This window comes from Callorhinus ursinus, unplaced genomic scaffold (assembly GCF_003265705.2).
Source record: "Callorhinus ursinus isolate GAN/ISIS: 27379988/994484 unplaced genomic scaffold, GSC_fseal_2.0 scaffold13, whole genome shotgun sequence".
NCBI lineage: Eukaryota > Metazoa > Chordata > Mammalia > Carnivora > Otariidae > Callorhinus > Callorhinus ursinus.
Genome location: NW_027397075.1, coordinates 29,265,557 through 29,280,189, shown reverse-complemented (window position 1 = coordinate 29,280,189; position 14,633 = coordinate 29,265,557). Strand labels below are relative to the sequence as shown.

The window sequence follows — 14,633 nt, the reverse complement described above, 5'->3', positions numbered from 1 at the left end:
TCCCAGTTCTTCCGTGAAACCCTCTTCCACTTCAGCTCAGTGTTTCTTTCTTCCTCTTCTGGACGCCTGTCCACTCAATTTGTTTGACACATTCATTTATTGTCTTGAATTGTTGCATACATTTGTTCATCAGAGAGTTCCCTTTTAAATCAGATCTTAATCTGTATGAAAACAGAACCCATGTCTCCCAGTTTGGTTTTCTATCCACTCCCCCACCCCGCCACCATTACCACACACCCAGTGCTAAACACAATAGGTATTTAAGTTTTACTCTACTTCTTTATTCTAAAATAGAAGCCTGTGCTTTATATTTTGTATAGCTGATGTTGTGGATTCTAAAGAATTGGGTAAAAAATAACTAAGTTCTTATAAAAGTTTCACTTTACCCATTTTACCAATAAATGCTCCCTCTCTGTCACACCATTGTCTTTGCTTTTGAGGAATAGATTATTTTCATTTTTAGGCAATACTATCACATTCCAATAAAAGTTCTATTCACAAATCCCTCTTACCTTCACTCTTTCCTGCATGTACCCTTAGGTCCTAGCAGATCTATTTTTGAAGTTCAAAGAGAAAAGAATCAGCAGACTCAAATGTATATAACAAAAGACTGCATAGTAATATCCTTCTTCTTTTTATTGAAAAGGAATCATTTCTATTCTAGCGCAAACAATGTATATTTTACATCATAAAGCAAGATATAATTTACATATTACATTTCTTATGAGATCTTTATACCCTAAGTGTCATTCCCTTTTTTATTCAATCACCTCTTCTGGTTTGACTTAACCTGCCAAGTATCCTACAAATCAGCATCTTGTTTGGGGAGGGATTGGGGACACAGACAGATAGTTTGCATGTATTCATCTGCATCTGGGTATAATGATGGTGAGGAATAGGGGGTATGCCTTGGAACTTTGTTGGCCTGAGGTCTTCTGTTGAGACCTGGCTTGGAAGCCAAAAGGCTACTCCTCTAAATCATATATCAAACTTCTACTTTAAAAAAAAAATCAACAATAAATGAACAATACTGAGTGCTTGTCTCATGTGTATACTTTTTGATCAGGTGCTTAGATAATAAATGTTTGTGGTGTTGATTCACTAACAATGAAAATTCCTATGGCTGACCAGCGCTGGCTACTCTCTTGCTTCCCAGGCATTGGTGGTAAAACTGCCCGGTTTCACATAGTGTTTGGGTTTTGGGTTCAGGCTTTTCTGTTCACCCCTGAAAACGGATGTCAGGATGAAAGCTTCAAATGACTGTTTCACATGACCTTCTATTCCTTTCTTCCCTCTTCAAAAATTCCCCTTTCCTAGCAGCATCTCGTCATGTATGATTTCTGTTCCTTGTACTATAACCCAAACTCACTTTTAACTATTCTCCCCAAAGTCTAAACTCCAATAGTTCACCAATTTCTTGGATCACACTCATTTCACAAAGAATGTTTTCCTCTGTTAGACTACACTGTTCCTTTGAATCTTGAGAGTCCACAGCAGCTAGTGGGACAAAAGAATTAGTCGAGGGACTCCTTAGGAAGCAAGTAATATGTGGTGTTCAGCCAGCCTACATGAAACATCAGTAAGAAATATTTTAATAGTATGCTAAAAGAAGAGGGAAAGAGTGGATGAAAGCAAAATGCATAAGATGGGCTTTCTTCTTGTTATTCAAAGAAGTACAGATTCAACATTTAAAATACATTTTCAGATTGGTGGCTGTTTGGCTGAAAAAATACCACCGTTAGTTCAACTTGATAGGCCAACGGGGGAACAAACGTGTGCTGAAAGTGCATCTTAAACTCAATAGTCCATGCCTGTCACTCAGAGTTGGCATATTTGGCCAAAACCAATCTAAAGCTTTTTAATTACTGATAACTAAACTTATTAGAACCAACCTGGTCAGGCTAAAAATATGTCAAAAATATGTCTGTTCTGTGTATCTTAAATTATTCTTTGGTCAAGTGATGTGATTTTTGAGAGGTCTGTAAATATAAACTTATTTCTCATTTCCAAATACAAGGCTATAAGTATTTACAGCAAGGTAGCATTTCCTTGCTAGAAAACAAGGCTTCCAGGTACCATATCCTTCCATTAACATTGTCTACTTTTATAGTCCCTTTCCTCCCATGGCTACAAAGTGCTGCACAAACAGAGAATACAGGAAAGAATGAAGGAGCAAATGAATAGAGCCTCACAACACCCCTGTGAGGTAGGTAAGTATTGTTAAACCCATTTTACAAAAAGGTAAACTGAGGCACAGCATGGTGGTGTGGTTTGGTCTAGTCCACCTGACAAGTTATAAAAGCACAGCTGAAGATGAAAAGAAAGAAACAAAGACAGGTCAGTCCCGGCTCACAGCCCTAGGCACTAAATTTTATTTCAAAATATTAGTAAAAGACTAGCCCACAGTTGCCTTTTAAATTTTTGGAATTTAGACAAGACTTTAAGGATTCCATTTAAACACGTCTTTCAGATTCCTGTTGAGTGGAGAAGGGCCAGATGATGACATAGCTTTCACTCCTCTAAATGTAATTCCCATGATGTATTAGGATATATTCCCATTCCACCAGAGCTCAGTCTCCAAACTCAAGAACATTTTTATAGCCTCAAATAGGTTCTAATTTATTTAAAGCCCAAATGTGAAAATGAGACCTGTTCTTAAACAGATGCTCTATCAATCGCTCTGTGGCCTTAATGAGAATTTTATGTCGAGAAAGAAAAGAAAAAGATCCTTAAAAACATCTCATCACTGTAGAGATTAAGGACAGTGGTGATGGTGTGAAATTGTTTTTTTGTAGTGTTTGAGAAACTGCAAACTCAAGCTTGCAAGAATATTTTATATATATATATATATAAAATATATAAATATATACAGTATATATATAAGTGTGCATCTGACTATTCTTAAGGCACTAAAGAGATATTGGCCATGCCTTTCACAACTCAGTCTTTGTTTTCCTAAAGAAATGTCTCTCCCTCTCTCAAGTGTCAAGCCCGTGACAGCAAATCATTCAAAAACAACAAATATCTTTAACTTAAGATGGCTGATTGCTTGGATGGGGGTGAGGGGTGGTGGTGATGGTGATATTATCATCTACAGCTTAGAGCTTAAATCTATAGCTTATATGGAGAGCTTAGATCTACAGCTTAGAGCTTAGAATTAGCCAGACACGGCCAATCACATTGGATCAGACAAGCCAGTGACCAGATGTTGTACGTAATTGCTTTCTTAACAGTAGCTGATGGAAAAACCTTACCATGACTGACAGACATGGAGACAATGAGACAGGAAATCATATCTGGCACAGATTCTTCAGAAAGACTTCGGCTTTTCAGAAGTTCCTAGAGTTTTTATACAGAGAACTGGGAAGAAGGATAGGGCAAGGCACTGAGGTTCAAACAGGTCACTGAGGAGACGCTAGACAATGATTCTGACTATATATATGGTTTCTTTGGCTGCTGTAGGGTTTGTTTTTTTTTTTTTGTAAACCCATATGATCATGGGAGTGGGTGGGCTGAACCTAACTGAAGAAGCTTGGAGTATATTAAAGCAAAGCGCATGAGTAGAAGGAAAAACAAAATTAACACACGCAGAAACAAGTGGTGGTGGTATCTCAGAGGGAGGAGAAACATTGGTTAACTAATTTTCATTTTGCTCCTCTCCTGCTTTTCTCTGCCATGGTCCCAATATTTTAGTTCAGGTTTTTTGTTTGTTTGTTTGTTTGTTTTTATTTATTTTTTCCAGCAGATGAAGAAATGACAGAGCAGGATAGGTGTCTTATGGTTTTTGATTTCTTCTTAGGCCTGTTTAATTATTTTTTTTTTCCTCAGTTGACTGTTGGCACCTGGTTCCTCTGTAAACTATATTCCTTGGCCTTCAGTCTCAGGTTGGCAATGCTGTTGGCCATGTTGATGCCCTGTGCAGGGCTATTGTTGGCACATGTGGCAGAGTAAGTAGCCATGGCGCTGTAGGGACAAAGGAGAGAGTGGGGAGAATAACAGACATTAGTTTCACAAAGCTGCAAGTCTGTGCCCCAGATGGATGCACCTCTCAGCACGGGAAAGGCGGGGCCAGGTGAGTTGGATGGATGACCTCTGAGGTCCCTTTCAGCCCCAGGTTTCCACTGGTCTAAGGCACTTGGAAAAGGATGGCAGTGTTCAGAAGGGCAAGGGAAAAGCAGGGGAGAGTGGAATAAGGCAGGGAGAGGTATTTGCCGTGTTGGACACGATGAGTGATAATTTATCTCTGGGGTGAGAGGAGAAAGCTGCTTATGTTGAATAGAAGGATATTTCATCAGCCGACCTACTGAAACAGTATTTAATCCCTCTTCCTGCCTCCATCACCAGCCTGTGGGAGCAGCGAGCAAGAGAAGCAGGCATTTGAAAAGGAAAGGACATTTTGCCCTCTTCACTTTAAGTAGCTGAATTTAAGTCTAACACATTTTAGGTCATCAGTGGATACCATGCTAAATAGTGTACTTGAGAACTGGGTGAGCAACCCATTCTTGATTCAATGGTTGGTAGCACTAAGTATTGCCAAATCTGGAGCTTCCTATCCTGACTGGCCTTGATTTTATAGCTTCTTCTCAAAAGGACTTGAGTAGCTCAGGATGCCTTTTGGGTCAGTTATTTGGGAAATGTTTAAATCCCCTAGATAAACAAGCAAAGACTCCAGCCAGTTTCAGGATTCCTGACCTCAGAGGTAACTGTTTCTCTTTGTCCTTATTCCTGAGAAAAACCTGAAGTTGATTCTCATTGTCAGAGAGCGTAATTAAGACCTAGAAATGCAGCTGGACAGAAATGTGCGTTTGGTGGTTTTCTGTTAATCAAATCCATGAATATCTTTTAAGGGAAAAAGTAGTGGTCTCTTAGACTTGGAGGCAAGTTATTCATTACTGTTTACTAAACAGTTAAAAGGGAACTCATTTTAATTAAATGAAAATGTTTCTAGTTGTTTCTAAGATTAGCAAAATCCCTTTCAACTGAGGCCTGAAATGAGATAGACTTATAAATGGAATGACATATGCTCTGCTCTTGCCCTGCATTCCAGTGCAATTTTACCAGCCACACAGGAGTTTGTGGTTCTGGGGATCAAGTGACAGACTAGAAAGACAAAAAACTAAAGCTACTCTACAGATAGAGAGACTGTGTCATGAATCCTTATTTGGGAGACCATATAGTCGAGACTTACAGTCAAGACTCACATGGCCTATTTCAGCTCACTTACTAGCAATTAACCCAGGAAAATTAGGTTAATGAAATATAATTAGTCCCAGATCACTAGGTCTCTCCAGAAATACACATCCTTAATTTAAAATCCTTATAGCACTGGGGTGTGTGTGTGTGTGTGTGTGTGTGTGTGTGTGTGTGTGTGTGTCTTAAGGCAGAGGGAGGAAGACTCAGTAGGGTTCCAAAAGAATCCTACATTCTTCCATTTCATTTTTGCCTGCTTCACTCTTACCCATTTCCGAGTAGATGCTCTTAACCATCTACACAAAGTTAGGTTCTTCTGAAGCACCCTGTAATTTCCCTTTTTGCACTTATTTCAATTCTTCAACTATAAGCTCATAGATCAGATACCACATCTGACCTCATTCACCACTATATCCCCAGGTAGAGCTAACATCATATCTGGCACATATCTGACACTCAAGAAAGCTTTTAATGAATAGATAACTGAGAAATATCTAGTATGATTAAATGAATTCCTGCTCAGTGTCAATGATCTCTGTCATCCTGTTGTGAGTAATGATTTTTAAAAATATTTACCAGGGGCACCTGGGTGGCTCATCAGTTAAGTGTCTGCCTTCGGCTCAGGTCATGACCTCAGAGTCCTGACTCAGGTCATGATCCCAGGATCCTGGGATCGAGCCCCATGTCGGGTTCCCTGCTCAGCAGGGAGTCTGCTTCTCCCTCTGCCCCTCCCCCCACTTGAGCTCTCTCTCTCTCTCATCACTCTTTCTCTCAAATAAGTAAATAAAATCTCTAAAAAATGTTTTACCAATATGTTTTTATCTTTAGGAATCAGTCCTTCCTATTAATTTTGCTCTCTTAATAGAATGAGCAAAACTGAAGGGACAGGACAAAAGCAGGGGCTGATGACTACATATTCTTGATCCATCAAAAATATCTTTTAATAGTAAAAAATGAACAAATATTAGTACAGGTTAGATTTATACAACAGACTATCACTTTTACCACTGTCTACCAAGAGGGCAGAAAGAGTCCCCAGTTAAGATAGGTTTCAATTAGGAGTGAGATAAATGATCAGAACAACCCCGGGACAAGTTTTTTTGTTTGTTTGTTTTGTTTTTAGTTATATATGAAAAATTTTCATTTATTTTCAAAACCCACATACATATCCTCATTTAATTTCTGTATGAATTACTTGCTTCCATTCAAGACACTACCAGAAATATATGCAAACCTGTAAATCCTACACTTAAGAAATTGCTAGGATATACTGAGACCTAAGGATTCAATGAAATCAAAGATGTAAGTAGTTAAGAAAAGAGACAATTGGGTTTGGGAAATGTTCCTAAGTTATAGATCATGAAATGAATCAAATCAGCCTTTCTCAACCAGGTTTCCGTGAAAGAATTAAATCCTGAAGATGGTACATAGTACCATTTAAAGTGCATAAGAGAGAAGCTGAAATGGTGAGTTATCTGTATTATTTCTTAAACACTGAGAATAAAATTGGATGGCTTCTGGAAACAGAAGGCTAAAACTTTATGAGAGAGCATAAAGAAAAAATTCTCTGATGGTAAATTGTAGATTGTCATGGAGTATTGTTCTTTCAGGTACTTGATCTAATTTTCTAAGGGATCCATTTTCCAGCCTTTGAGGGTCTAGGCAAGCAAAGTCCTAGTTAATAGAGAGTCTCTCCTTTTTTGATGATCAAAGGTGTAGTCCGTTTTCCATAGTAGACAAAGGGGACTTGAAACTGTGGGATTATTTTTGTTTACTGAAGACGTTATCACTGTTTTCTAGAAATGTCTAGTATAGCTGTGACTTCAATATTATCTATTTTATAGCCACTCATGCTATAGTTGCTTCATAGTTTACAAACTTCATCTGATATTCTAATCTTAAGACTTCATATGGTAGCACATCTCTTGGAAATACTGAGATATTCTCTCTAATGCAGGCCAGAAAATAATCTGTTTTCCATCTTCAAAACCAAATCATGCAAATTAGAGTTATACATTGCACAGGAAATTGGGTTTTCACTAGGACACTCTCCCTTAAATGGAAGCCTCAGTTTCTAGAGTCAAGAAAGTACCCTTGTCCAATTGTACTGTGGTGTCGTTATAAGGACACCACTGCATTAGTGACACTGAGACAATGCCTCGTAGGTAGCCCTCAAGTTAGTGGGGCATGAAGATTAAAAAAGCAGCTGATATTAATGAATGAGTTTTGCAATTCCCTAGGAGCTTTTTGCCCTTGATAAATGTTTAGGAAAGTTATGAACTTTCAAAAATGGATCCAACTTACTCCAGTGCATTGTGTAGCTCTAAGAAGTAGGATAAAAGAACAGAGCCAGTCTTACTTCATAGCCTCTTAACCAATGTTTAGAATATATAACCCTGCAAGTAGAGACCATAGTGATATTTTGTGTACATACTAAAGAATTGCAAGTCTAGTTTCTCAACTTGCACTAAAAAAGCCATAGAGGAATGCAGTGGGCAGTCCGTTGACATACCAGGGACAAGCAAGACTTGTGACAGGTCAGAGAAGACAGAATTAATGAGTGGGTACTCTAGAGCAGCTTAGTCATGCTTTAAAAACAGCATGAAAAGTAAGTTGGAGAGGACTCACTTCCCAAAGTGACAACAGATGCAAGAGAGCCTTGACTGGCTGCCAATGTGAAAGATTTTTTGTGACCACCTGTTTTCCATGCCACCAAAACTTATAAAGGTCTATGTTAGGAAAAGAGAGAGAACCTTGAAACGTTTTCTCACAAGACAAAACCAAGGAGGGTTAATTAGCTGTTTTCAACCAATTTTATAGGACCATTCAAAATGTAAAATGACCACTCATTTCTACACAGGATCAAGCTTCCCCAGATCAGAAAGTGAGACAGAAACTAAGTGATTTGTATTGATTAAGCGCATGATAACGCCAAGAGCCTACTTACCAACACTAAGAGATCCTGCCCATTGGTCCTGCCTTCTAAGAACCACCTGCTCCTCTAATAGGACACAGACACGAGCTGAGTACAGGGACCGGATTTATAGGATTTGGCGAAAGCATCATTTCTCTTGAGTTTTTAAGAATGTTAGTTCTTTGTGTCTGTGACTGAAAAACTGCATTGCCAAATAAAGTGCATTGAGGAACTGGAGATGAAAAAGAAATGCTTGTATTCCCATCTGTTGATTCAGCAGCTCTGCACCGGGACTTGTACAGAGCTGACAAATTTAAGTAAGCTTGAAATTTTTCCATCTCCTTATTTGGAGATTCCTAACAGATGGAGCTCAGCCACAGACAGCAGAATGCTAACCACGGCAGGGTTCGAGTTCCATTTGCACTGGGGACAAATCATTTTTGATCATTTCAACCTTCCCCGAAAGGTTGTCGGGAGGAGGAACGTGTTCAGATGACTGCCAAACACCAAGGAAGCATGGAAAATTCTATATACGGTATGATTCTAAAGCCAGGAAACTTATGGGCATCTGCCCCTCTGCTTTTGAGTCTCCCGTGGTGTACGCCCCACAAATCACCAAACAATTGAGGAGCGCTGGGGGAAAAATAATGCCTGCCTCAGTTTTCAGCTCTAACTTTGTTTTCTCTTTGGCCCTCTTGGACAAATGATGACAAGCTGTTGAAAATTTCCCCCCAAAGACAAATCTGTCAGCCCGAGAAGTCTGTGTGTCATCCTGAGATCCTAAGGTTTCACCAGCTCGGGATTTTTCCAAAAGCTGTAGAGCGTGAGGCTTTTGTGACTCTGTCTGTGATGTGTGGAGGTTGGAGACCATCTTTCTGCTTGTGCGTTTGTCAGTGCGGGAACAGAGGTATACCTGCTTCATCTAAGACAACTCCATACCAGCTTTCCTATGGAAATTTACTTCTAAAGAGAGACCCCATAAATCCTTTTGGAAGTGATCTTTTGTGATTTAAATAAGCATTTCTAACTTGTTTCTGAAATTCAGAAGTTGATTTTTAAACACGTATTTAGCTCTTAAAGCAGATCCAACTTGGACCATATTTCCCGCGTGAGCCTTCAGTTTGCACTGCTCTTTCAGTGATCCTCTGCCATATTCAAATTTTCTTTCTACAAATGTTTTTATACATGGAGCCTTGTATCTTTCTCTTGTCTCAAGGACTTTTGTGTCTCTTTTTTGAAATGCACACGGACTACCTGGAATTAAGTGCCCCTGTGAGCTATGTAGTAGGGAAACATTGCTAGCTGACCTTAGATGCAAGGCTACATAAGAGCCTGATGATCCAACTGGCCTGGGGAGCCGCAGGTGCCAGGACAAGCACACAGTTTTTCCGACCCTTGCCCCATATCCTACGGTCACCGAATACTAAGTGTCAGTAGCATCAGCATCACAGGCAAGCAAGTTAGAGATGCAGACCCTGAGTCCTGCTCCAGACTTACAGAATGAGTCTGCATTGCAGCCTGATCCCAGGTGATTCACATGCTCAGTAGTCTTCGAGGAGCCCTGCTCTAGGCTATCCTACTAACCCTTAAGTTTATGGACACATATGCCTGTAGCTCTGGTTTCCCACAGTATTGCCCACTTGAGGACTTCACTAGCGGCATTGCTAAAACTGCAAGACCCACTTTCTTGAACACACTTCATTCCCACTTAAACCCTACCCCCAGCAGCCACCCTCTTCCCCCTCTGACAAGTTACCTTTTCAGTGTCTTCCGTTAGAATCCGTTATGAAGCCCCTCGTGTAAACAACATCTTGGGAGGGACGAGGATCTATTTTTGAAAGTGTGAAAGGGAGAAATGAGCCAAATGCGTTCAGCGGATGTCAGGCAGCACCGTGACCACGATCAAATGGGGGAGGAGGAGAAGGATGGGGGGGTAGCCGTGGACAGGGACGGCTGGCCGCTCTCTTGCCTGTCACTAGTTTTCTTTGAAGCCCAGTCCTCCCTCTGGAATTGGCACTGCAGACCCAGGTCATTCTCTAGCTCCCATAGGAAAGGATGTCTCTGGGGAGAGGCTTCTTGACTACTTAAAATCTAGAATAACAGTTAAAAGTCTGGGATTTGCTTGATCACTGCTCCCCAAGAGGCAAAGCACCACAATATTTGTTAGTCTTAATACCTCTGGTGCTGTGCGCACCCTCCTTTGCCTACGGAAAACAGTTCTGAGCTAAGCAGTGGGCAGATGTGCCAAAACAAGCTTCCCTCCACTGGCTATGGGTAGATAAAGACGACACCTGCCAGGACAGTATTGTCTATGTTAGAGAACTCTTTGCGCCTCCTGGTGACTCAGTTGCCTGCCTGACATCATCATCTATAACATGCTCAAGGGAACGGACGGGGCCATGTCGTGCTATAAATAGGGTGAGCCATATGTCTCCTGTGACGCCTGTTGTTCTGGTGTCATTATTAATAGCACTCCCCTTTCACTCTCAAAAGTGTCCCAGCTTGGACGATAAATTATACAGCCACCACTCCGGATATAAAAGACACCCAGAAAAAAATGTGTTGGCTATCTTCCATCCCATAATTCTGACCACATGCAAACAGTTGCTTTGAGTCTTGGTTTCCTCCTCTCCTCTTTCAGGGGAGAGTTGTGGAAGTCAACAAAGTATCCTCTCTGGCAAAACTGTCTGCTCACTGTCCCTGGGTTGCATGACCAAGCCACATCAGTCATCCCAAGGGGATGTTCACACACCCCAGAAGGTGGATCTCAGCCGCAGGCGTGCTTCACTGATCTGAGATAGACACTGAATCAAAAGGGCATGTTTACACAGTTTCCCGGTCTTACCCTTTTTACTATGTTCAATGTAATGTAAGGCTTAATTTGAATGAAAATATGGTGATGTGGCCTAAGATGCTGAAAAGACACAGGGATCACAAGCACTCGGTCTTATTCTGCTTGCTGAAGGCTTAAACTTGAGCAAGTGTTCAGTTTCTTCTTTGGAACCAAAGCAAGGACAGAGCTAGCACACAGGAGAGTTCCAAGGATTAACCAAAAGAAATGCCTTTTAATGAATGTCACATGTGAGATAACTAACTTGACATAAATGAACCAACAGAAATAGCCAGTTAATTTTTTATAACACAAAAGGTCTATCGTTTCCTTTGCTTTTCATCACTTATTTCTCTTTTATGTTTCCTAAACAAGACATGTTTCCTACCAAGCTTCAAAATGTGAAACCATAATGTATTTTGGTTCTAAACATAGCAGAAAAATCTCTGAGTAACAGAATAGCTTTGCCACTTTTAGAAATTAACCAAAATATAAACACTGCAGTCAACATTGGGTCAAAAACATTGATACTGATTAAATTACTATTTTAAACCATCATTCTTCTACTTCTATCTGGAGATTAATTTATTCTTCATACAGAATATGAACAATCAGATTCTATGCAATTTTTAATTTTTTTTACAAACTCTGTATCTAAGAGAAAAAATTATATAAAAGTATACTGTGAAATGAGTAAAAAGCACTAGTTTATATGATTTTTAAATGAAAACAGCAGAATACAAAATATGTACACTAAGGCTACACTATATAAAATACTGAACTCTAATTGCAAAAATAACCAAACTAGTTATGTTAAGATGATGGAATTATGAATGTTTTTTAAAAATGTATCTAGTATTTCTACATAATCTTTCCAAAATAAAGTAGGACATTTCCAAAAAAGGCACACATAAATTGCATGTTAATAATTTCAGTTAGATGCCCATATGCAAAATATGTATGATGCAGGCATTAAGGCTTGACCTCTCGTTGAGGGGCAAGCAATCTGATCCAATATTAATTTAGGGAGGATTTGAGCCCAACCCACGTAGGGTAGGTAGGTAGCGTACTGCCCTCAGACTCTCACTGGTAAGGACTACATGGCAGCCATCTGGATGGTTTAGAGCTGGTGTGAAAAGTTCCTAACTGGGACCCAGGCAGGAAAAGGAATAATACTTCCTGGTCGTGACCAAATTCAAACCAGAGACCTTGAAACATCAAGCTTTGAACCACATCCATTTCCCAAGCCATTTAATGAGTCTGTGAGCTACCATTATTTATCAGAGAAACAAAGCAGTCTTTTACTTATTTAAAATATTAAAGAATATATGATTTCACAATGGTCTTCAAAATGTGTTTTAGTAAGTCCTATGGGAAAAGAGTCTAAATTTTAAGTCAGACATACAGATAGGGCTAATCTTTTGAAATCAGCAAGGCTTACTATATCTGAGAGATGAAGAAATTCCCAATTTCCCAGGTATGGGGTCTCTAAGTGCTAAGACCAACATAATTCAGACTAATTTCACAATGGGGGATTAAAAAAAATTCCAAATACATTTATGGCATTTCTTTCAAGGAATTGATTTGGAACAGAAAGAACATTTAGGTGAGGCCTTATGCTTTGATTAAAACCATCAACTTTTGAAAAGTATTTGCATTTCACAAATGTGGCATTTCATATCAGGAGTTCAGCATTAGCTGGGAAATAATCTCCTATAACTAGTTTAAGGCCTCTCCTTAAAGCGTTAATTAACCTTAACAATAAAAAGGCAAATAAAAGCATAATAAGTGAATGTGTGAATACTTCCTCCACTGCAATTGGCCAGAGAGAGCACACAGCCTTGACCTGGTTTCTAAGAGTACTCAGGTTTAGGTTGGTTCAAAGAAAGGCACTTTGGAACAATGATGATGCTTTAGGCACTTGGGTCTCAACTTCCCTTGGGCATTAACCTGTATTATCCGAACAGATAATAAATGGAGATTTAAAAAGCCTCTCCAAGAAATTGAAATAGTACTCTGTTATTTGCTTCTTGAAAATTTTTCACCTTTTTAATATAAAAGTTGAGAGTAAATTATACATTGTTTTTATATTTTAAAAACCTCATCCAGACAAACGGACCCCCAAAGAACTTCAGATAAGTAGATAAGAATTTGCAATAGAACAGGAGGTATTTTGGATCATAAGACATCCCTACTTGCTAACAAGGGACTGTGGCCATGAGCGTGATCAGAATGGTCGTGGATTTCCCTTCCTTCCCTCTCTGTCTCTCTCTCTCTCCTTCCTTCCTCTCTTCCTTTTCCTTTCCTTCCTTCTCTTCTTTTAATTCAAAATCAGTTTTACCATAAAGTTTGTCTTTGAGCCTACACCTGGAGCCTTACAAGTTAAATTTCTACTTGAGCGTAATGAAACACATCTTAAATTTGAAATTGGAGTCAAGTTTTGTTCCTGAATGTTTGCAAGAGGGACTCTGGGCATAGCTTAATGATCTTTTCTTTTAGATTCTTCCCCATCTTTGAAAACTTTGCAAGAGTTCCTGAGTCCAAGAGAAGATTGCTGATGGCCTGTCCCTCTCTCTTCTGCCCCAAACCCTGCTCCTGGGGCAACTAGTAATCTCCCGTGAAAATCTGGGGGTGTCAGCAAGTTGAATGTCTCTGAAGAGGTTAACCCAGTAAGAAATGTCAGCCAGCCACACCAGCAGCTCTGAAACGTGACCGACCGCTGAGAAACGTGTGGAAGTGGAGCAAGGGGGGGTGGGCCAGTCATTCACCTGTACGGAGAGGCTGTCCCCCAGGAGAGATAATCGGTGGGTCGTGGAGCAGGACGAGGTACGATGGGCTGCTCCACAGCAGTCACGTCCCCTGAGTAGGATTTGAGGAGGGAAGCGTTTTTATTGGCCAGCATGGCTCTCTCATTCCTGCGGAATTTGGCTCTTCGGTTCTGAAACCACACCTGGAAGAGCGTCGGGAGGAGAGCGGGGCACAGGGAGGGAGAGGGAAACAAAGAAGAAGAGGTTACACAAATAACGAATAACGTCCTGGTCAATGTTACCACATAACGCCTCCCCGAGGAAGAAACAGGACGGGTACAGATTTCTTCCCAGAACAATACAAAGATGCCACAGTCCTTCCCTGTTGGGCCAGGTTAGCGAGCTACCCTGTTATCAGAGAAGACTATTACAACAGGACCCTGAGGGACTTCCATCAGGCCCCCCAGAGATGAGATCCACGACCAGCCCACAAGGCAGCAAAATGTGGGTCACAATCCCTGTTGTTTTGTAATCAAGGAGAAGAGAAAAACCTCATTAGACATCTGCCATGGATAGAGTGACATTTTTAAAAGTCTTTTTCAAAATTCTCCCAAATGTGAAAATATCATCTGCTTTCGAAATAGTTATTGGACATTTAAAGAAAAGTCTCCATCTCATCACCAATGCCTGTGGCAAGAATTTACGAAGCAAGTGGTTTATTTGGAAGGTGCGAGGAGCACCAGGTTAAGAGGGAGGAAGTTACAGCAAGAAGCAGCTAGCGACAGCATCCGCTACAGCTCATAACATGTTTATCAAGTGCTGCTAGGGCTAGAAACTTCCATAACCACACTGCATACATTACTTCTACTTGTTGTGCCCATTCCGTACATTAGGTTTTACTTCTTCTATTGCAGAGTTGAAGAAACAGATTCGATGAGATTAAGTCATCTGT

General features: G+C 40.2%; 1 protein-coding gene across 2 annotated transcripts in view; it reads right to left on the bottom strand.

Moving 5' to 3' along the window:
* Positions 1–618: 618 nt before the first annotated feature.
* Positions 619–14,633, bottom strand: part of PRRX1 (paired related homeobox 1) — a 74,123-nt gene continuing 60,108 nt past the window's right edge. The window contains exons 3-5 of one of the 2 annotated variants that reach the window (XM_073900004.1): positions 13,703–13,884; positions 9,861–9,932; positions 3,827–3,963 (exon numbers count right to left, since the gene is read on the bottom strand). In XM_073900004.1, the coding sequence (XP_073756105.1) occupies positions 9,878–9,932; positions 13,703–13,884 (237 nt within the window). In that variant the 3' untranslated portion in view covers positions 3,827–3,963; positions 9,861–9,877. Of the gene's footprint in view, positions 3,964–9,860; positions 9,933–13,702; positions 13,885–14,633 lie in introns of both variants that reach the window. The other variant, XM_025878183.2, reaches the window with a different exon arrangement.